Here is a 22585-nt window from a genome sequence, read left to right as displayed (position 1 = left end):
CGTTTACAATATAAAAACACAGAAATACATACCATAGTAACAAACGAAAACAATACCCCACCCCTGTTTAAAAGGCCATAGTTAAAGGACAGAGGTCTGGTTATAGAGGAAAGTTTTTGCCTGGCATCTAAAGATATATAATGATGACACCAGGTGAGCCTAACTGGGGAGGACATTCCACAAATGAGGAGCCACTGCAGAAAAGGCCTGTTCTTGTGTTGCCACCCTCCAGACCTCATATAGAGGAAGCACACGAAGAAGAACCTCAGATGATGATTGCAGCGTCCGGGTTGGTTCATATGGGGAGAGGCAGTCCTTGAGGTATTGCGGTCCTGAACTGTTGAAGGCTTTATAGGTCAAAACCAGCACTTTTAATTAGGCCGAAAAACTAATTGGCAGCCAGTGCAATCAGGCCAGAATTGGTGTTATATGCTCAAACTATCTTGCCCCTGTGAGCAAGCTGGCTGCTGAATTCTGCACCACATTCAAACGTTCTCTTTCTTTTCTTTTGAGGGTGAACGAGGTCAAGATGGAGTAGGACTGCCAGGTCCTCCTGGACCCCCCGGCCCTCCAGGACAAGTCATCCTCCTGCCCAGTGATGATGTAAGGATATTTGTGCTTTTTTATTGACCCCTTCCTCTTACTTCTGCAAAATCATGTTATATGCTGTGAATCAAAATGATACGATTCCTTAGAGAAGCCATTTCTCACAGAATCACTTCATTATTTCTAATTATAAGGGTAATTTGTTTCTGTATTTTCTAGTTCAGCATCGACCACGAAAATATTAATACCCTGAAGTTCAATGACTGATAGTTCTCAGTTTCCTTCTTGGCAGACATTGGCTTGGTTCACACACCACACTAAGGCAAACTAGTGCGAACGTGTGAGCCTACAGGCTCCTAGGGAGGAGATCATGGCGACTTTGCTCATGTCCAGTCATTTTGCCACTGTGCTGCATGGAGCTAAGCCATGACTTTGCTTCGAATGTTGTCCAAACCTGAGCTCATGAATTACCTGTCTCCAGACAGATCATGAACTATAACCAAGGTTGTTCTTGATTTACTTACAGCTTGTGGTTTGTCTAGGAGAGCTAAAACCGTGAGTTTAGATGACACACTAAGCCAAAGCATGATTTAGGTCATGGCAGCTCAGCAGCAAAATGACTGAGAGGAGGGAAGTGTCTGCAGTGTCCTGGTGGGGAGCTTGTAGGCTTGCACGTTCATGCTAAACCATGGTTTGAACCAATAGGTGATTGCCTCGAGGAAAATTTCTACGTGTTCCTTGTTGGCGTGGCTCGCTTCAATAGGGTAACAATCTTCCCTGCTCATTTAGTTTTTAGGCAAAGGGGTCTAGAAGTCCTTGAACTCAGTTGGGCATTCTTCTGAGTAGACATGTATTAGATTGCAAGGTTTAAATTTCTCTTTTAAGCCAGTGGGTCCTCATGCTGAGAAAATATGGGGTCAGATTAAATAATAGTGCTAGTGGGAGCCAGCACAAGAACTCCTGGACTTGGGATGTATCCCTGAGGAACCCCCAGAATCCCAGCCAGCGGGGGGGGGGGGGAGAGAAGAGAATTGTCCCATCAGAGAAGCTGAAATACTTTCACCGATTGACCGATTGTAATAGCATGATGTTGAATTCAAGTCCATCTATTTTCTCCAGCTACTGTTGATTTAATAGAAATGACAGGATAATGGTAGGAATAAGAATAAACCATTCAAGGTCATTGGTAAGAAATTTGTGGCATTTTACTGGACTTTGGATCAGACTTTAGTTTGCCCTGCCAAAGAATATGAGGAAATACAATAAAGATTACATTTTAAGTACAGTATACCCTTTCACTATTATTTTTCAGAAAACCTTACCTACTCTGCCAGGCCCAGAGGTAAGTAAAAAGCAATTTCTATTCTAGTGATCACCTTACTCTGATTTTGTGAGAAGGATGTTGTGGCAAACTTCCTCAATTAAGATGGGAGCGAGTGAAAAAAATAAAGATGGGAGTGAGGTAAAATGACCTGGTTTGGGGTGTTTGAACACTTAGACACTCCCCGTCAGTAACACTTGAGAGGTCTGGTATTATCTTTATGTGGTAGCGTTTTCTCATAACCAACAGCAAGGATTTTTAATATTGTGAAAGGAAACTTATCCCTCAGCCAGAGGATGGGGCACTATATAAACAAAACTGAAGTTTTATTTAAACGTATTTGATGAGCATTAGAGCTTATTGATTTCACTGATAAGGTAAAGCACTTAAACCTTCACTTTAAACCTGTTTCTGATTAAACTGATTCCTCCTAGAATGACCATTTGTTCTACTAAGCCAGTAAATCACTTCCAGCCCCTTCTAAGATATTTTCCTTCCCCACAGGGGAATAATATTGTTGCCTTGTTTAGCAAGCCCCTAACCACCCGATTAATCCCCAGCTAAACCATTTCGAAGCCCGATCTAGGCTCCAACCAAGCCCTGCCTGATCTTTACCTGACAGTCAAACCTTACCTGACAGTTTAACTGTTGTTCTAACTTTTTGTTCTCTACTCTCTCCCAATTGGATAATACTTCACCCAGCCCTGATTGGTTTCTGGGTCTTCAGGAGGCTGACTCAACATCCACCTGTCATAGATGTCAATTATAAATAAGCATCAAGCATAAAAACATCTGCGCTGCAGATCCTCACATTGCTGATGTGTATCATATCCATACAAATGTACAAAGCCACTTATAAACTGCTTCAGAAGCTAAGCTGGCGCAAGAGTGAGAATGAATTATGAGACATTCCCCGTTATCCTCACCACACCGCTTAATTTGATGCACTTTGTTAGGGCTCAGCCTCTGTTTCCAAGACCATGGCTGAGCAGCTATAGTGACCCACACATATGGGCTTGGCTGATTATGTGCAAACAATTTATTTTAAAATTCAAAGGGCTGGAGATAATACTATTATTTATTTTATATGTTATTTATGCTACCCTGTTTCTTCTTGCAGGGCAAACAAGGGCATGCTGGCTTCCCAGTAAGTAGTTGACTCAGTACTAGTCATACTGGGTAATGTTCAATGTAGCACTAAGCAGATCATTCCTTCAGTGCAAGGATTTCTCCTTGTGCAACAGAACCATCTCTGCCTCTTCTCTCATCTGTGTTCCCCTAAATCTGTTACGGGTGGGGGAACTCCCAACCCTCCAGGACAGATTTGGGGACAGCATAGGGTGCACACGGAGGGAGGGAGAATCCCCTTGTGCTAGTGCAAAAATGTGGTTGAATACGGCCCAGTGGCTTCACAGTGCTCAGATTGTAAGAATTCGGCTGCTGTACATCTTTGCAGTTTACCAGTGGCTGGAGCAGGAAGGGCATGTCAAAGTTTTTTTATTAGTATACAGTGGCTTCCTTTGTTGCAAGAGAAAGATTGCAGCACATGTGTAAGGGCTCATACACATTTCCTTTTGTGCTGCACTTTCTAGGTACAGGTCTGGGATTTCCAGGTCCAGGTCCAGGTCGGAGCGTTTTCCCCTCCACCTTCTGCAGCTTTCTCCAGGAAAGCCATTTACCTGTTTTTGTTGCTGAATCGAAGAAATGACATTCTGCTGAAAACCTGATTGCCGTTTGCTCCGATTCAGCAGTAAAACACAGGTTTCCCTGGGGTATGCGGCAGGAAGGGGAGGGGAACACTCTGACAGAGACCTAGAAATCCCAGACTTGTACCTAGAAAGTGCAGCCCCAAAGCAAGTGTGGATGAGCCCTAAGTCAGCACTGTGAGTAAAGTCCACAACAGTTGCTAGCACTCCAACAAAGAAACAGTTTAACATTTGCTAGCACTCCAACAAAGAAACCAGTTTACTAGTCCAGGCACGTCAAAACTGCGGCCCTCCAGATGTTTTGGCCTACAACTCCCATGATCCCTAGCTAGCAGGACCAGTGGTTGGGGAAGATGGGAATTGTAGCCCAAAACATCTGGAGGGCCGCAGGTTTGACATGCCTGTAACTGGTCCATTTACTGACATCTATCTGTCAGTAAATGGATGAGATGGTTGGACAGTGTTCTCGAAGCTACCAACATGAGTTTGACCAAACTACGGGAGGCAGTGGAAGACAGGAGTGCCTGGCGTGCTCTGGTCCATGGGGTCACGAAGAGTCGGACACGACTAAACGACTAAACAACAACATCTGCATATGTGTAAAAAAGTTTCCTAGAAAGCTTCCTAGGTTGGTCACCTGGAGGCAATTTTGGCACAGGCAAGTGTCTAATCACAACCCCCTTTTAAAAGTCTTGGCACTGTGACTTGAGCTTGATTTCCTTTGAAAGGCTTATTTGCATGTAGATTGTATGATTCACCTCCCCCCCCCAAAAAAAAATAAAAACCCCACAGTGGCCTATTTCTACTACTACAGACTTTGCAGCTGTACTAATACCGTATGTTCTGAACAGAGCCAATTGAAGTCAGAATAAATGTGTGTGAACCTGCCCTGGCAAGGGGTTGGGTGACATTGCTCCAAGCCTCAGTGAGCAGCTCTCCCCCCTTGGGGTCTGTTCTGGCGGAGAGCTGCCCTCGAGCAACCAGATGCAAAGGAGGGCAGCTTTGAGACTTGGCAGCCATCGAGCTTTTGTTATGTTTTGCTTGTTTTTATTTTGTCAGCGGTTGTGTATGTTGGACAAGGAATGGAACGAGAGATGACAAAACAGGAAGGGTGTGTGTGTGTGTGTGTGTGTGTGTGTGTGTGTGTGTGTGTGTGTGCAGATTGGCCTTACTTGTTTTAAAGCAGAGCTTCTCTGGCGCTTTCCACAGCCAGCTTCCCCCAAAATATGAAGACTACTATTTTGATGACTTTCTTGGTGTTATTCGTAGACCAGAAGCTCATCCTTAGGCCAAGGCAAGCAGATCAAAGCAAAGCAATATTGCTCCATTGACTCCTGGTACTGAAAAGATGGGCCATGTGTCAATGTCCTCAGGTGTAATTCTCTGTGGTTCCATCTACAGGGGCCAGTGGGACCAAAAGGTGACACAGGATCTGCAGGTGTTCCGGGCTCTTCAGGTCCAAAGGTAAGATAATCATAGAATTGGAAGGGACCCCCAAGGCTCATCTAGGAATCTCAACTAAAGCATCCATGAAGGTCACAGGTTCAAGCCCCATGTTGGGCAAAATATTCCTGCATTGCAGGGGGTTCGACTAATCGACCTTCATGCTCCCTTCCAACTCTACAATCCTATGACAGATGGCTGTCCAACCTCTGCTTAAAAACCTCCATGGAAGGAGAGTCCACCACCTTGCAAGGGAGTCCATTCCACTGTTGAACAGCTCTGTCAGAAAGTACTTCGTGGTGTTTAGTTGGAATCTTCTTTCTTGTAACTTGAAGCCATTGGTTTGAGCCCTACCCCCTGGACCAAAGGCGATACACAGTCCCTTTCTTAAGCATTCCAGTTTGGAACTTGATCACCACAATGCAAATTTATTCACTATCAAGAGGATTCCTACAATTTGGCTCCTGGCTACAACCCTCACCCTGCTTACCTGGGAGTGAGCCCCTTTGAATTCAGTAGGACTTGCTTTTGAGTAGACACGGTTAGGATTGCAGCCTTAGTTCCAAATTGTTTTCCATAATCCAAATATCTTTCCAAAGTACCAATTTCTATGTCTTTGTACTTCAGCCTTACAATGATTGATTAAGGGCATGCATAGCATTTCATGCTTCCATGAACTCTCTCCAAATGCTCACTATTGCCAGCCACCATCCTCTGTCGGGGAATCTTACTTCAATAAGATCATTGTACAGTGGTACCTCGGTTTATGAACACAATTGGTTCTGGAAGTCTGTTCATAAACTGAAGTGAACTTTCCCATTGAAAGTAATGGAAAGTGGATTAATCTGTTCCAGATGGTCCGCGGAGTACTTAAACTGAAGTGTTCATAAACTGAAGCAAACTTTCCCATTGAAAGTAATGGAAAGTGGATTAATCCATTCCAGACGGGTCCGCGGAGTACTCAACCTGAAGTGTACTTAACCCGAAGCATGGGTGTAATTGGTTCCGGAAGTCTGTTCATAAACTGAAGCGAACTTTCCCATTGAAAGTAATGGAAAGTGAATTAATCCGTTCCAGATGGGTCCGCGGTGTTCGTAAACCGAAAATTCATAAACCAAGGTGTTCATAAACCGAGGTTCCACTGTACTAGATAGCTTATAACATGGGTCATGTTTCCTCTGGAGCAATACTTCAGTTGTAATTATTTATTACATTTGTTAGTCACTTTATCTTGCCCAAAACAACCCAAAGTGACTTACAACCAAACAACCCCCCCCCCCAATAAATACATTAAAACATCCCACCTATTTCTAAAAGGCCGCATATATAGTTAAAGGCCAGAGGCCTGGTTCCAGAGGAATTTTTTTGCCTGTTTTGCAAAGTTTATATTTTCACAAGCATTTTGTCTTCATTCTTGCCATTTGTCTTTTGGACAGGGTGAAAAAGGAGAGCCAGGGGTTATAATCGGCCCTGATGGGACAGTCATAGCAACTAATCCAAAAGGAGAAAAGGTAGAAATGAGCATGTTTTGCTCTCATTTGAATTTCTCTCTCTCTCATTTACCCAGTTTTGCTACTGTATAACGAGAAGCTGAAGGATTTCCCCCTCCATGGTGTAAAGACTGGTATAGAGCCCCTCTAAAAGAGAGTGAAAGATTGAGAGCCCCCCACCCATGCTTCTGGGAGAGTGTGCCACTGAGTTTTTGGGTGTGCACCCTCTGCGAAAGCTGTGTTAGCAAACGCACACATGGGATTACCGACGTGATCTGTACCATTCAGATCTTTTCTGGGGAAAGGGAGGAGAGAATATTCATTGCAATGTGACCATGAAAGTGACTATGGTTGGTGAGGTTGTTCTCTGGCAAGAACCACTCACAGCCTTTGTGTGGTGATTGAGTGGGCAGGGGACATGGGCGTTGCCAGGTTTCGGGAAGTTCCAAGCAATAAGATGTTTGTACCAATGTTGCTTTGTCTCTCCCCGATTACCACCCTGGTAAAAGTGGGGGGGGGGGAGAAAGAGAGTCCCCTTTTCTTTGTTAAGGACCATAAGGTGTTTATTTGCTCATATCTAGTTTATTAATATTATTTAATTACAGGCAAAGTCAGGGGTTGAATGCATCACATATCAAGGCTTATGTCCCCTCCCTCCCCAGCAAGATCTGAATAATCACAGCCGAGAAGCCTCCAAGGGAGACTTTTTTCCCCTTAAGACTTTTAGCCATGAGGCCTGTTTGTGGGGTCATTCTTATTGTGCTGGAGAGGCAATCCTTTCTTGAAAAGGATTGTCCCCTCACATGTCTGTATTATATAAGAAAAAAACATGCAGATTCATGCAAAATCTCCAATGAAGGTCTAGTTTGACCCTTAGCAACCATGTGCTTGCCTCTAGCCTAGGATGCTCTAAATCAGGACATTCCCTTCAGGGCAACCTGCCAAGATCAGTGGCAGACGGAGCCAGAGGAAAAAGTGTACATTTCAACTTTGTCCAGTAAGCTAGTTTCTCTACACACACTCACTAACCTCTCTGTAGTTTTCATGCAGAGAAGCAAGAGGCATTATCAAATATCGAGGATACACTCCAGTCAGGCAAAGTACTTGGGGTGCGAAGTGGGGCTGGAGAGAGGGGGTTCATCTCCTCTGTTCTAAATAATAGTATGGGATACCTCCACTGTCACTATTTTGTGGGAGGGATTCAAGCGCATACCAGAACTTTAGGTATGCACATTACAAGTGGAATAAAGGGCTCTCTTGCCCTAGTAGAACAAATCCACTTTTTAAAATGATTTGGCTTATTTGCTGTTTAGAAAGTGATGGGGAAATGCCTTGAAAAGTGTGGAGTGTACCCACAAGAAAAGCAGGTGAATGCGGGATGAACGTTCATTGTTTTATATCTACCCTGCAAACAAATCGAAATGAATGCTTAATAAAGACTGAAGATAATTTAACCCCGCGGTAAACTTTGCACAAGCAAATCGGGATGACTGTAAGCAGCTTGTTTGGAGGGTCTAATTGCCTCTGCTTTTATCACCAGGGTGAACCAGGCCTGCGAGGACCTGTGGGACCAGCAGTAAGTTACACAGGGTATATTTGCTTATATGCAAGGAATTTACATAGATCTAAACATCCATTAAGCATGGATGATATAATCAAATTGTCCTCTCTGTTGTTGTTATTGTTGTGTGTGGTGTTGCTAGTAGAGCTTTTGTGTAGCTCCTATTTATTTCAGTGTGGTTACTTAGGAAAGTTGAGTCTGCAGCCAAATATTGCGGTGTGTTTTCATCTCCTAGTAGGAGTTCTCCTGTTCAGGTTTCTGCCTGCCAGCCCTGCCCTTCCCCAAGTTACTGTAAGCCATAAGGAGTGTAAGCAGGGTATCCCTCTCCCCTCTGGTGTCTATATTTTGTCAGCACTCACTTCCTGAGTTTGCTATTAGAGGGAATGATGATTTCCTTGTCTTCTGCTTCCATTTGGAATTATAAATCCTGTAGCAGATATTGCGGGAACTCGCATTTACAATCTCTTACCATCTTTCTAAGCCTGACTTTTCTCTTTGTTCTTCTTCTAGGGGCCACCTGGGCGGCATGGACAGAAAGGAGAAATCGGCTTTCCTGGAAGACCTGTAAGAATTTTGATTTTTAGATTGTCTTCAAATGTACATTCCCTTATTATAGACAGAATGGGGGAAGAGGAGTAACTTCATCCACCTCTCGAATAGTCACTGTTACCTCTCTGCTAGATAAATTCGAAGGGAAGCTACAGAAATCAGACTCCAGCATTAATTCACTCCAGACTGAACCATTAACAAAAGGGGATGCAAGCGCCATAAGAAACACTCAGTGGCTCTGCATGCATCTGGAAGTGGAATTATGCCTCTGGGTCCCCTCAACTGGCACTCCTTCCTCCCATAAGCATGGAGGCTCTGGGTACATTTAGATGTACAACAGGACCATCCTCTTTCCTGTCTCACATTCTGCTGGGAGTTCCTGGCCATGCTGCTCCTACCAACACAAGGTTTGCCCCTGCATTCCTTTTTTCAGGGTTGTCTTTCTCCAGTCAGGATGAAACTGCCCTTCTCCTGGTCCTACAAGCCCCTCTTTCTTGTTCAACAGAGTGGTTCTGGCTTGGCTACTGTCTCTATGTCTTGCAGGTGTGTGACAGTGCTAAGAAAGGACAGAGATTTGTCATGCGACACCAGCAAAATCTGCCATCAGCTTCCTCCAGGGATCTATGATAGTACCAAGGGTTTCACCTGCTGTTTGTTCCCTTTAATTCTAACCTTTGTGCTGGCCTTTGCAGTTAAATCATCTATTCTAGACAGAACTGCAGCATAGTTTCCCCTACTCTTGAGGCATTTAGTTTCAGTAGTAGTACGTAGGAGCTCCCCATAGAGAAATCGTGAGATCTCAGTAGATTCTTCTCCCTTAGCCCTTTCACTTCACCCGATGGGAGCACAAAAAGTGATGTTTGTAGCATTCTTTATACTCTGAATCCTCATTAGCACTGTGTCATTACTAATGTCCATTAAGCTGACTCACCAGTGGCTTTTTGTCCTTTGCAGGGCCGACCTGGTATGAACGGGTTGAAAGGAGAAAAAGGTGACCCAGCAGACTCAAGAGGAGGCCTGGGCTTAAGGGTAAGCGGGAAACTGACACATCTCTCTGCGTAGTGCAGTTTACGCTGAAGGCTGGCATGCAGTGCTGCTAGCTTTGATGGCCTTTGTATCCCACTGTAACCCCGAGCACGAGCATTATCAGACTCTGTTATGAGAGAAGAAAAAGGTCTCATGGCTCCCCAAGGGGCATCTGAAAATGACCTTGCTCTTGTCCTAGTGTGGCTAAAAGTATCCAAATGCAGCAGTGGCCAAACATTTTTTGTGAGAGCACTATTTCTCATGTGTGCTGCAGTGGGTATATGCATCCCCTTTGCATTGGAGTGATTTTGCTTCTGGTCTACTTAGAGCCAGGGAGCAGGCAGCAGCACAGCATTGGGGAGGCAAGCAAAATCATAGGCCTAATTCTGTGCTGTTGCCAGACCCCTGGGCTCTCGTGCCCCAATACGAGAGTGTCATAACCACCCATCATGTGGACTCTAGTAAAGCAATGCTAATCCTGGTCCATGCACTGCAAGAACAATTTTGTCAAGTATATTGTGTGTGAACACTCTGGTTTCCTCTGCTGTTGCAGACAGAATAATGAAATATTTGAAGCCTAGAGTCTGAGATTTGGGGAAAGTATTGTCTGTGGGTGGTGGAAAGAAGCACAAACCTTGTTTGTTTTTGTAAATGCCGGTGACATGCATGATAAGGAGGTGGAACAGAATGCAGGATGCATTCCACTGGCTGTATCATCTTCCTGTCTTCCACCTTTTGAGTTGACGGCAAGTCTTGGAAGTAGAAGCAATGCCACATCGCACAATCTTGTGTTCCAGTTAAAACCAGGAGCAGCACCCACCACCCACAAAGATACAGGGGGGGTTGCAGAATTGTCACAATGGTGGATATTGGCTAGTGTCCTGTTCTATTCCGTCTGTTCTGTGCTCAGTCAGTTCCCCACATAATGGGATGCCTGTTTTTCTCTTCCTCTCTAGGGTCCTCCAGGGCTCCCTGGTCCTCCTGGCCCCCCAGGTCCTCCGGGCAGCATAGTGCCTATTTATGACAACAATGTGAGTAATGGCCTAAGTGCATTTTCCTTGCTAGGGGGAAACATGTGGAAATGCCATAAAGTGAATGTCTTGTTAGTTATACAATGATTGGGTAATAATGTATTTCATGGGGGGGCTTTATTTATTTATTTATTTATTTGTTTGTTTGTTTGCTACTTCAGGGATTTGGTGAAGTGGGACCACCAGGGCCTCCAGGATTGCCTGGTAAGGATGTTGCAGAAGCGGTTAAAGCATGGGGTTGGATGACAAAGATCGGCTTTCCCCATCAGATTCCTGGGGTGAATCCCTCTATAGAAGCATGAAAGGGTGGATTCATAATTCCCTTTCCATGGTGCTCTATGCGTCACCATTAAAGACGTCCCATATTAATGTCAGTCATTGCACAAGTAGGCATTGGGACCTGCTGTCCAGCCCACCAAACTTTTCTTGGTTGCACACCAGATCCCTGAACCAATTTGGTGGCAGTAGCAATGCCGCTAGAGGGGGGAAATGGTGTAGAGCACTGGTGGAAACACAGCTGTTTCCACCCTGATTATGATACTCGGCTGGGTGGAGTGTTTGCAGATCATCCCATCTGATGAGTGGGCACATGTGGGGCAGCTGACTTGCGGCCCACACCATTGCAGGGTGATGTGGCCCTTGCACCTGGAAAGATTAGCTACCCTTGCTGTACAGAACCATAACATTGTTTCCTTCTAAAAGGCATTTGGAATCATTTTAATCTGAACCGAATGTGCAATTAATACCCTTGCGGTAGTGTAATGAGTACATTCCTCTAGTGGTTCTGGAAGTTTTGGCCTATGGATGTGCAGTGCCTTCTCACTGGCTCTTGGGGATTGTCTAGCCTTATGCCAGTACTTTGTTTCAGGCTACCATGGTTCTGCTGGTCCGAAGGGAGAAAAAGGTGATGTGGGTCCTCCTGGGCCCCCAGGTAAGATTCCTGCAGTGTTGCTACCTACATTTAACTTCCACCTTTTAACCAACACTTACCAGGAGGTATCATGGATTCATGAGCTAGTGGCAGTCATGGAAGCCTCTTGTGACTTGGCTCATGTGCTTGAGCCGTGTGGCACTCAACTCTTATCTAAGCATTGCACACCTCCAATAAACCTCACCTCCCTGCTCCTGCCTTAGACCTGTAGCATGCTGTGGTTTAGGTGTGTTGTTCTGAGGCAGCTGCACCACACAAGTTCTTGCTTTGCAGCAGGTTTCCGTCACTATTAGCCTATCGTTCCTATTTTATGTCTCCAGCTAGGTGCATCCAACAGCTTTTGTACAGGCTAGTTCTTGCACTGCTTACCACGGGGTACTCTACAAAACCTAAGACCTATAGGGCTGGAACAAACCTGGTGTCATCTAGTCCAGTTACATGCACCGGTGCCACCTTTGCTACCTGAATTCCTTAAGCATAGAAGCCAGAGATCAAACCTATGTGCAAAGCAGGCAACAGATGTACCTCTGAGCTATGGCCCCTCCTTTTCATTGTGCAGGAAGCCAAAGCCTAGCTGAGCTTGTTTGTATCCTCCTGGAGAAAAATCTGGCTTTTTCAGTGCAAGCCTTATCAGTACAAGTACAAGGCTTATTAGCACAATAATGCATTTTACATAAGTATTGTTTCCAAATTTTTCACCCAGTAATACACAAAAGCCATTTCCCATACAGTCATAAATGGCTGGGTTGTGCTATGAAGGCCCATCATAAGAGAAAGATCCAAAGATCATAATGGAAAGAAGCCCCACAGTGAGTGGAGTTGGTTTCTTTGCCATTACAAACATCTCATTCTTCTCCCTTTCTTCTCCCTTTGTCACAAGGCCAGTTCCCTTATGACCTCAGCAGATTTGGCTCCACCTTCAGGGTAAGTGTCTGTCATTTGGGATGAATATACAGAATATAAAAAGAAGCTTAAGGGGTTTTGCTGGGGGGAGGACACACTAGGATGGCAAACAAGTTTGGGCCGCTTTGCATTTAATGAGGCCAGGGTCACAGGGATAGGCAAAAGGCCTTTTTGTTTGATTTACTGTTTGCTTCTAAAATTTACAAGCTGCCTTTTTGGGTAACTATCCTTGTAAGGTGGCTTTCATAGTGTTTTTTGTTTTTAAAAAAAACCACCTGAAGGACAGAAAACAAATTATGAAGACCATTGTACAATACAAAAACATAAAACTTTATAACCAGCCACCATCATTACCACAACCAGTACAATACAATTTAAAACCAGTTATTTTATTTAAGATATATTTTTAAAAATCTTTTTATTTTCATTTTCACCTTAACATACACCAGAAAGAAAAAACAAATACCCACCAACATAAAGCAAAAAAGGAAATTAAATACATTGAATCATAATCTCAAAATCCTTAAATAAAAATGGTCTTTTTCTATAGAACGGACTTCCCATCTACTCCTTACTTCAATTTCTCATCATTTGTTCACTGCCATAACATAATGTTTTTTTAGAGTTCAACTGACTTTATAAACTATTTTAAATTATGCTTCGTACTTGAAACTACTACTGAGATTACTCAAAAGCTGTGACAGACTTTTAAGCTACAATTGTTATTTTTCAAATAAATATTAAAGATTTCCCATTTTGAGATAAATACCTGTTTTGGTTTATTTTTTATTTTTTATGACAAGCTATCTAGTTCCACATATTCAGCCAATTTTTGAATCCATTCTAATCTTGAGGGAACTTTATCACTCTTCCAGTTTGCCGCAGTGAGAACTCTTGCTGCGACCGTAGCATATAGAAAGATCTCTCTTACCTTTTTGAGAATCTGTAATTCCCAAAAGGAAAGCTTCTGGTTTTTTATTAAAGGATATTTTAAACAATTTTTTCATTTTATTTAATATATTTTGAATGATTGTATTTTTCTCTCTCCCCCTTCCCCTTTGTCAGTTTTAATGGTGTTCACATTAGTTGCCCCTGAATATTGCTGAAACTTCAGCTAGGAGGTGTCTTCACCTGTCATTACAGTGGCTCAACAACTAAAGTTCAACTGGTGTATTGGTGCGGGGTGCAAGATGTAGGGGGGAGAGAGAGAGAGAGGTCTGCCCAATGAACCAGTTTTACTCAGATATTCCCTAATGTGACAGACCGCTCTGACTCATGCCTAGAAAGCATGGGTGAAGCAGAAAACTGCTCGGACCCGTTTTCTAGGCACAGCACAAGGGGAAGTGTGGATAAGCCAGAGGAACAAGTCTAGAAGGAAATAGTGCTAATCTTGGAGCTGAGATAGGAGAATGCATTTTGTTTGACCGCTGTATATTTGCTTATTTAATATCTTTCCATAGGGAGAAAGAGGGGAGAGAGGGGACCCAGGGCTGAAAGGTGAAAAGGGTGAGCCAGGCGGAGGAGGATTGTTTGGATCAAGTGCTGTTGGACCCCCAGGCCCCCCAGGATATCCTGGTCTTCCGGTAAGATACCCCACACTGCATTGTTACGAGGCGTGGTGGCCAGCATCTTTGTACCACGGCATAGTCTTCTGCATTTTAGAATACTTTCCAAGTCAGGGGAAACTGAGTGTGTAAGTGGCACCTTTGGTAGAGGATTTGGGCAGAGAAGGACAAGCACCCAATCTCCAAAGTGCAGAAGTTCTCAAGTGCATTGCTGCATAGCAAGTGCTTGTATACACTTAGTATGAGTGTGTGATGCTCCAGAGCAGATCAATGGCCTGAGAGCAATGTTTGAGGAAAGTAACAGCTTGTCACCGTGAGGTTAATCCGCTCTCGGCATGGTCCGTGTTTGATGCAGAGCCATATACCTATTCCTCCCCTCTTCCAATGTTTTTTATCTTCTGCCATTTACTCATCCCATCAAGGTCTTTGCTTTTGGCAATCAAGCTTAGCTTTTCACCCAAGCGGCTGGGCATTACTGTCCCTGCCATTAGGCACAGTAGGGTAGCTGCCACAGGTGGCAGATTTTGTTTTACATCTTTCTGATGGGGGGGGGGGCTTGCTTTGTAAGTAGCCTTCTCTTATCCCACGAGGCTCTCCACCATTCCAAATGCTGTTTTGCCCAGAGTGGCAGAAGCAGTGGAGAGAGACTGTAGTAGCAGGCGGAAGAACAAGGGAAGTGAGAGAGGAGGCAGGTTGTGGGGTGGGCACCTGGAATGGAAAGGTTACTGGTTGGTAGAGCTTTGGATAATTTGCCTTGGGGCATGGAGCTAAACTCTAACATTTCCTTTGCTCCATGTGCCGCGGGACCTAGGAAGCTGGAAGAGGGATGTGTTTGTGTGGAGCAATGGAAGGAGAAAGGGGGAGGAAGGATTAGAACTATGCATTTGGCTATGAGTTTAATTAATTGCTTAGATGGATCAGTACCGACAGGTGGATGTTTCTGCCATTGAGTAAAACTTCAGTGGTTCTAATATACATGTATGTTATTTGCTTCTTCAGGGCCCCAAAGGGGACAGTATTAGAGGGCCCCCTGGCCCTCCTGGCCCCCAAGGGCCTCCTGGCGCAGGATTTGAGGGGCGCCCAGGGACCCCAGGAGCCCCGGGTCCACCTGGCCCTCCAGGACCCCCTTCCTTTCCAGGACCCCATAGGCAATGTGAGTAAATGCCTGATCCTTTCCCACCTGCTCATTGCAAATGGCCCTGCTTTGGGCCTTAAAAACAAGCTTTGTGCGAATATTTAGCTCCGGGTTTGTTTCATTTCCAGCGATCAGTATTCCTGGGCCACCGGGGCCACCAGGACCACCGGGAACTCCAGGCACCAGTGATGCATCTTCTTCTGGGGTAAGAAAAAGAGGCAGTGGGTCACTGCTGTTCCTTTCGTGGGGCTGGGAGTGGGGGTGGAGCAAGCTACCTTCCTGTGGGTGGCCCTGATGGGTTTTGCTCAAGCAAGGATTTAACACATTGGCTAGAGATGGCCACTGCCAGAGTGATGGATGATGCTCCTTCTATGAGCATGGACAATAGGAGGAGGAAGAGCTGCTGCTGCTGCAAGCCATGCAAATAGGAACAGCTGTTGCTAGTTCTGGAAAGCTCTAGGGTGCTAATGGAAAGCAACGCCACTCCAATTTATGGGAATTACAACAAATATTTGTTGTAATAGACACGGTAACACTGTAAGAGTGATGACCGTGAAGTTTGTTATTGGCTTCTGGCACCTGGCCTGTGAATCTGACTGTAACGATGACCCATTGTAACTCAGGTGCTCTCTATTTGATGAAGAACCCTGTGTGATTAAAGCAAGGGCTGTCATCAATATGCCTGCAGTTTACAAGCGCACCAAATATAAATTGTTTTAATGGTGAGCCGCCACCTTGTACTTCAGACAGATTAATGGCTGTGACCTTCTCATTGTTCCTTTTTCAAATGATTTGTTTTCTGGCAGCTGCGGATCTTGCCAACCTATCAGAGCATGATGGGCAGAGCGCATGAGGTGCCAGAAGGACAGCTCCTTTTCATCCGGGACAGGGAAGAGCTCTACATCCGTGTCCGCAGTGGTTTCAGGAGAGTCCTTGTGAGTATGATGTGTGTGAACACAGCAGACTTGGGGCAAGACCGTAGGTGGACTACTACCTTGGAGAGCGGTCTTTCTCTGTGGGGTATTGGCAGATGCTCAGAGCAATGCAGAACCGACTGCTAATTGCAATGCCAGAGAATGCTATGCCAGGAAGAAACGCTCCCTTGTAGCGATGAATGAGCTTCCTCTGGCTTGATTTGGAAGAAGCTTACTTGAAACAATCTGATATGGGATCCAGAGACATTGTTTCCTTCTTACCAAATGAATTCCTGGATATGTTTCAGGTTGCAACACCTACAGCTTTTATTTCATTCTGGCAAATGTTCCCTTTCCCTCCAAAACGAAATATGCATTTGAAAATAGCAAAATTCATCCTAAAGAGTAATAGTAATACGGCGCTGGTGGTATAGAGCGAACTGTGAGCTGGGAATTTCCCTAGATGAAATATTTCCTCAACCATGAATTCATTGGGCGGTCCTAGGCAAGACTTCAGACCTGCAATTTGGAGATAATAAGACCAACCTAGGGTTCTTATAAGTGTTACAAAGTAAGCCAAACACATCATATAAAGGGTAAAATGACTTGTTCTGATTTAATTTCAGCTTGAGGAAAGAATATCCATCTCTGGCCCTGGGCTGGTAAGTGAAACATTATTATCTGGTGTTGTAGCATGGACTAGGTCTATTGTGGGTCATTCCAAGCTTGCTAGGAGTCTTGAGATCCAGGGATTGTCAATCTTTAGAATGTTTAGTGCTTGGGTTTCAATATATGGTGACGTATATGGTGCACTCGGGTATAGATCAGGGGAAATCCAAATGAGGCATGCCATGCAGGGGGAGTGTGACTTGAATGATCAGGTCCACGGTGGGATACTAAGGATTTTGGATCACCTGTACTGGGATGCAGCTGATGTAGGTTCAGACTGGTGCTGTACATGCTTGGCTCTGCTGGTAATGCAGCCGGATGATTGTGCTACGAGTTGGCTTTATTTGACCTGTGCTCTTCTGTGAGACGGACCCCCTAAGAGGACACTTAGAAAGGGTTCTAGGAACATTACCCTTCATTCCGCTGCAGGACAATGAGGTATATGATCGGCCTCCCAATGTCCACTACTCCCATGGAGGAACGGCTTCATCATCTGGATCCCAGCGCCCCTTCCAACAGCATTTGCCTGTGCATTCCCACCGAGAATACAGCGCTTACTCCACTGCCAAGCCCTGGAGAGGGGATGAGAGTGTGGCCAACCAGCACCGCCTTCCTGAGCAACCCGCCATCCACCAGCCACACCAGGGAGCCCAGCACCAGCAGGAGCCACTGGACGCCTTCTTCCTCAACCGCCAGCCCGATGCCGCTCCTTCTGCCGTCCACACCCACCATGACTTCCAGCCTGCCGTGAGTGCCCTGTACACCCTGGCAGAGTCCCCTCCTGCAGTTTGGTGTTTTTGCTTGGGTGGCTGCCTCAATTGGCCCTACATAGAGACACTGAGAGTGGGGTCATGAAAGCAGCTAGCACCAAAGGGCCCCCTGCCTCCTGACTACCATCTTGAAGGTCTCCTCTGCACAGGTTGTCCACCTAGCTTAGCATGATGGTCTGCCCCCAGCAATGAGTGAGAGAACACTGCTGCCTGTTGCACCTTTTAGACTGTGAGCCCTCTGGCAGTGCCTCTCCCCTTATTTTGATTCATGTCTTGTGGCTAGTTAATAATAATAATAATAATAATAATAATTTATTATTTATACCCCGCCCATCTGGCCGGGTTCCCCCAGCCACTCTGGGCGGCTTCCAACAAAACAGAAATTCTAAAATACAGAGATCCATCAAAGGTAGACTTTCCATAAATGCATCAAAATCATCATCATCATCAAAATCATTATCATCATCATCACCACATGTAGTTATGCAGTCGTAGAATGAATTACAGCAACATGTCATTACTATGTATGCCAGGGGTGGCCTGCTGTACAGTGTGGTCCCCAGATCAAAATACTCCTCACACCTTAGTAAAAGTTCTCCTCTAGGTTAAAACAATGCTTGTCACAGTTAGAGGAATCTGAATGGGCTTCTTTGCCAGCAGTAGGGATGAATGAGCAAGAGGCCCTTTCAAGAATCTCAATCAAACATGGAAACCTCTGAAGGGTGTGAGTTCATGGCTTGAAGGGCCCAAAGGGCCCAATCCCCTCAGAGAGCGTGCCTGCATCCCTTTGCTTCAGATCTAGGCAGCCAGTCAACAACGTACCCACTCCATCCCAGGCTGCTCCATGGGGCCACCCTATACTTACAACTTGGTATAGGTTGCCTTTGAAGCAGAGACTACAGGGGCTGACCGGCTGGCTAGTCCACACCCACACAATTTGTACAATATATCCAGTTCTCATTTGATTGAATGCACCCCAGAGCCGTGTCACTATAGCTCTGATGAGGGCAAGGGCGTTACTACATACTATATCCTCTGCATTTCAGTTATAATTTGACTGCTTTGTGGACATAACCATTGAATAGGCAAACTACCCTGTTTCTCATATTTTAAGACATACCCATAAAATAAGCCATAGCAGGATTTTTAAGCATTCAAGGAATATAAGCCATACCCCGAAAATAAGACATAGTGATAGGCGCAGCAGCAATGCCGGCCGCGGCAGGAGGAGGAAAAAAATAAGACACCCCTTGAAAATAAGTCATAGTGTGTTTTTTTGAGGAAAAAATAAATATAAGACATGTCTTATAATATGAGAAACACGGTACTTCTGAAATGTCCCCCAAACAATGAATGATTTCCAGTGAGAGAAATAACAGGGCTGGCCTCTCATGATTCTCAGGAGTCCCAGAAAGCAGCAGCAGCATCAGGAATCAAGGTGCAAAGACCCCCATACTCAGCCCCGTTGCTGACTGGCTGCTTGTATTGTGGTGGCCGGACATTCCTCCCCCTTGCATTCTTAGCACCTCTGCCAGTTGCACCGAGAGCTCCCTTGTGTATTGGTGGTACAGGCTCCTTCTCATGTGTGGTCATCTTCTTGCTTTTCCAGCTCCACCTCATAGCCCTGAACACTCCCCTGAGTGGCAGCATGCGGGGAATCCGAGGAGCTGACTTCCAGTGCTTCCAGCAAGCCAGGGAGGTTGGACTGACGGGCACCTTCCGAGCGTTCCTCTCCTCCCGACTGCAAGACCTCTACAGCATAGTGCGCAGAGCAGACAGGGGCACGGTGCCTATTGTCAACCTCAGGGTACGTCTGGTCAGAGGCCTTAGCAAACACAACGCTTCGTGACAGCGGAAGGCGCACATGAAGCTCAGCGATGGGATTGCTGTCTTCCTTTCCTGCCCCGTGCAGGATTGCAACCTCTAAGTTGTGTTCATTGAGGCTAGAACTAGTGGTCAGGGGCAAGCCTGCAAGGCGGCATCATCTCTTAACAACCCCTAATATTTATTTACTGTTCATAAAAAGGTTTAAACCAACTTTGAAAGGTAATACCTTTATCTTTAATACTTGATCTGTAATGCAGATCAAGCCGTCACCTTGAATACTTCTGTAAAGAACTGCCTTGCATTGAACTGGGAGACTGGCAGCTGTCCTTCCAGGTTCTCAGGCAGGGCCTTTCCCAGACCAGTTGCTTAAGATATTTAAAACCATAGGCACCAGGGATTGAACGTGGGACATGCAAGGTCCCAAGGTCTTGTCTATAGAAAGGGCAGCCTGTCTCAAAGTTATCAGACAGGCAGAAAGTATTCTCAGAGCAGTTACATTATTACATTGCCCATTTCTGTTCCTTTCCAGGATGAATTGTTGTTTAATAATTGGGAGAACCTTTTCTCTGGCACTGATGCTCCATTGAGAACTGGGGTTCGCATCTTCTCCTTTGACGGAAGGGACGTCCTGAGAGACTCTGCATGGTAGGTGGGGGAAATGCGTTTTGTCTGTCTGAAGATCAGGGAATGTGCGATGGTTGCAGGTTTGCTGCCCCACCAGCTGGGCCTGGCCTCTCTGGCTCTGCAACTCCACGGGCATCAAAGAAGATTCCTTTGTTTATAAAGATCAGGCAAAGAGAAGAGGAATGTGTTTGCTATCTTGTCTTCTTTTTCCAGCCTCATGTGATGCTTCTCTTGGGGGCAGGTTTTCAGGAACGAAATGTTTAGACACCAAGTGGGTTGGCTACGCCAAGCATTTTATGTTGCCCCAGCAATATGATGTGTGTGTGTAGCAATATCTTCCTTCCCAAAAGACTGTCCAAGGTCAAGAAGTGGAGTAAATGTCCCAGGTATCTTATCCCAAGGCTGGCAGCAGTTCATTCCTACGAGATGCTGCCCAGACTGGCTGCCCCCACTTTATGTGGCAAGATTGGGGGCTTTGAGAGTTAACACTCTATGAAGCCCATGAAGCATCAGCCCAAGGGGGAGCCGTGATGGCTGGGGCACCTGCAGCCACTTACGTGTGAAACAGCCCCTAACGCTCTGGTGTGTTTCAGGCCTCAGAAGTCTGTGTGGCATGGCTCTGACTCAAAGGGACGGCGGCTAACAGAGAGCTACTGTGAGACCTGGAGGACAGACGACACAGTGGTGACAGGGCAGGCTTCCTCGCTGGCGTCGGGCAAGCTACTCGAGCAGAAGAGCAGCAGCTGCAAGAACGCCTTCATCGTCCTCTGCATTGAAAACAGCTTCATGACTTCTTCCAAGAAATAAAAAAATGGCACACAACAAAAGCACTGGCTGCAGGTGGAGGAAGGGAACCCAAATGTTTTCCTTTAAGGAACAGGGGAAATGGGCAAGCGGTTCCCACCCCCCACCCCCCACAGGATCATGTGCCCAAGCAGTTCCGTAATATATCAGTCAAGCAGATGAATGAGTGACAAAGCCAAAGAGTGTCTTCCAGCGCAGCTCTGGTGCTGAATGTTTTGTCTCTTTCCTCCTGGCGTGGCTGCTGTGAATCATACCTGCCTGCTGGAGGGGCTGGAGCAGAACAGGCTTGTGTGCAAGGCAATCTCCAGGCAAGTGTGGTACATGGAGCAGTTAACTCTCTTTCTCGCTCTGATCCTGCTCATGTTTAACCCTTGAATTGTTTGTGTGTGTTAAGCTTCCCTGTTTGCCTCTCCCCCCCCATTCCATTCCACTCAGGTGGCCCCTTAAAAAAGCCAAGGCCATGTTGGGATAGGTCAGAAAGTCTATTTATTGTGGCTGAATTAACATAAGGTAGCCCTCAAACAGCAGCGTCCCCCTTACTGTCAGTGTAGCGCTGCAGGTAACTTGGCACCGCCTGCCTTATAGTGGGGACATGGTGCTAAATAACACAAGCTTAGACCCTGCTGGACAGTGCATAATCATCAAAATTAAGATTTCTGTAAACACTGAGGCGGCTTTTCTGTTGTGCATAGTACCAAGGAGAAAAAAATCCTGCCAAAGAGACCAGGAATTTGATTGTCTGCCCCCCCTCCCCTGAGAGTAATATATGGGCTTGCAGAAAATACACTCCCTTATCTCTGCTTGACTCAGCAGCCAGCATAATGCCTTATTTCCAAACATAGATGCAAACACTCTTCATAGCTGGTTGCGATTTTTGTTGCAGAGTTGACAGTATCCTTTGCTGAGACATGCCCAGAGTAGTGAGACTGAACCTTCAAGTCTTGCTATGGCAGAGTTCTCTCCTTTGCTTCTTCCCCCACCCACCACTTTCACATTGTTTAGCTCTAAAAGAGAACTAGAGGTGTTAACAGCTTCCTAAGTGACTTTTGCCTAAGCCAGTCTCCTTACAGGCCATAATGGAAGAAGAAATTGCTTGCCGTTGTAACAATCAGTATTTGGATTTGTGGTTTGTTTTTATACATTTTTATACTTTACTTGCCCTGCCTTCCTCCATTCTCCATAGAGGATGCCTCTACTAGCCATATTCAAAGAAAACAGGTTAGTGCAAAAGTGGCAGGCCGTCCTGGCTGAAGCCTTGGGGGTCATGCTAGCTCTCAGAACCCTCTGTTGCTTTAACCTATCAGAAGTGTGACCAAAGCCCAGTGGTGCAGAACCTATGCTTTGCATGCAGAAGGACCCAGGTTCAAGTCCTGGCACCTCCACTGTAAAATAACAGGTGAGGTGAAAGCATCCTACCTGAGACCCCGAAGAACAGATGGACCTATGGCGAGTTGTGTTTGTAGCAGGGGATCAGATTTATAATCCTCCAGCCAGGAATGTTCTCCTAAATATCCCTAAATATCTCAGATCTGGAATCTGTTATTAGCAACTGCTCCAACATAAGAGATAATACAAAGTTTAGGCAATTAAGAACTCTATCTGTCCAGTAATGACCCTTTCATTTCTCTCCCCTGTCCTCAATACACTGTGGTAGGAACCACCAGAACTAAGCCATTTCTAATAGCTCAGGGGTGGCCAACTCCCAAGAGACTGCGATCTACTCACAGAGTTAAAGACTGGCAGTGATCTGCCCCCTTTTTGGGGGGTTCA

The 22585-nt window shown here is 45.5% G+C and overlaps 1 protein-coding gene across 3 annotated transcripts in view; it reads left to right on the top strand.

The window, feature by feature from the left end:
• Window positions 1–21495, top strand: part of COL18A1 (collagen type XVIII alpha 1 chain) — a 155163-nt gene extending 133668 nt beyond the window's left edge. For all 3 annotated transcript variants that reach the window (XM_035124182.2, XM_035124164.2, XM_035124174.2), the window contains 21 exons: window positions 514–603; window positions 1859–1888; window positions 2988–3014; window positions 4975–5037; window positions 6453–6527; window positions 8047–8082; window positions 8578–8631; window positions 9571–9645; window positions 10599–10673; window positions 10835–10877; window positions 11542–11604; window positions 12485–12528; window positions 13968–14090; window positions 15072–15225; window positions 15336–15412; window positions 16014–16142; window positions 16748–16783; window positions 17220–17537; window positions 19170–19367; window positions 19917–20032; window positions 20605–21495. In XM_035124182.2, coding sequence (XP_034980073.1) covers window positions 514–603; window positions 1859–1888; window positions 2988–3014; window positions 4975–5037; window positions 6453–6527; window positions 8047–8082; window positions 8578–8631; window positions 9571–9645; window positions 10599–10673; window positions 10835–10877; window positions 11542–11604; window positions 12485–12528; window positions 13968–14090; window positions 15072–15225; window positions 15336–15412; window positions 16014–16142; window positions 16748–16783; window positions 17220–17537; window positions 19170–19367; window positions 19917–20032; window positions 20605–20818 — 2040 coding nt within the window. In that variant the 3' untranslated portion in view covers window positions 20819–21495. The remainder of the gene's footprint in view (window positions 1–513; window positions 604–1858; window positions 1889–2987; window positions 3015–4974; window positions 5038–6452; window positions 6528–8046; window positions 8083–8577; window positions 8632–9570; window positions 9646–10598; window positions 10674–10834; window positions 10878–11541; window positions 11605–12484; window positions 12529–13967; window positions 14091–15071; window positions 15226–15335; window positions 15413–16013; window positions 16143–16747; window positions 16784–17219; window positions 17538–19169; window positions 19368–19916; window positions 20033–20604) is intronic.
• Window positions 21496–22585: the final 1090 nt, after the last annotated feature.

The sequence above is a fragment of the Zootoca vivipara genome, chromosome 1, assembly GCF_963506605.1.
Source record: "Zootoca vivipara chromosome 1, rZooViv1.1, whole genome shotgun sequence".
In the NCBI taxonomy this organism is placed as follows: Eukaryota; Metazoa; Chordata; class Lepidosauria; order Squamata; family Lacertidae; genus Zootoca; species Zootoca vivipara.
The sequence above is the reverse complement of the archived record's forward strand: the minus strand, read 5'-3'. Positions and strand labels throughout refer to the sequence as shown.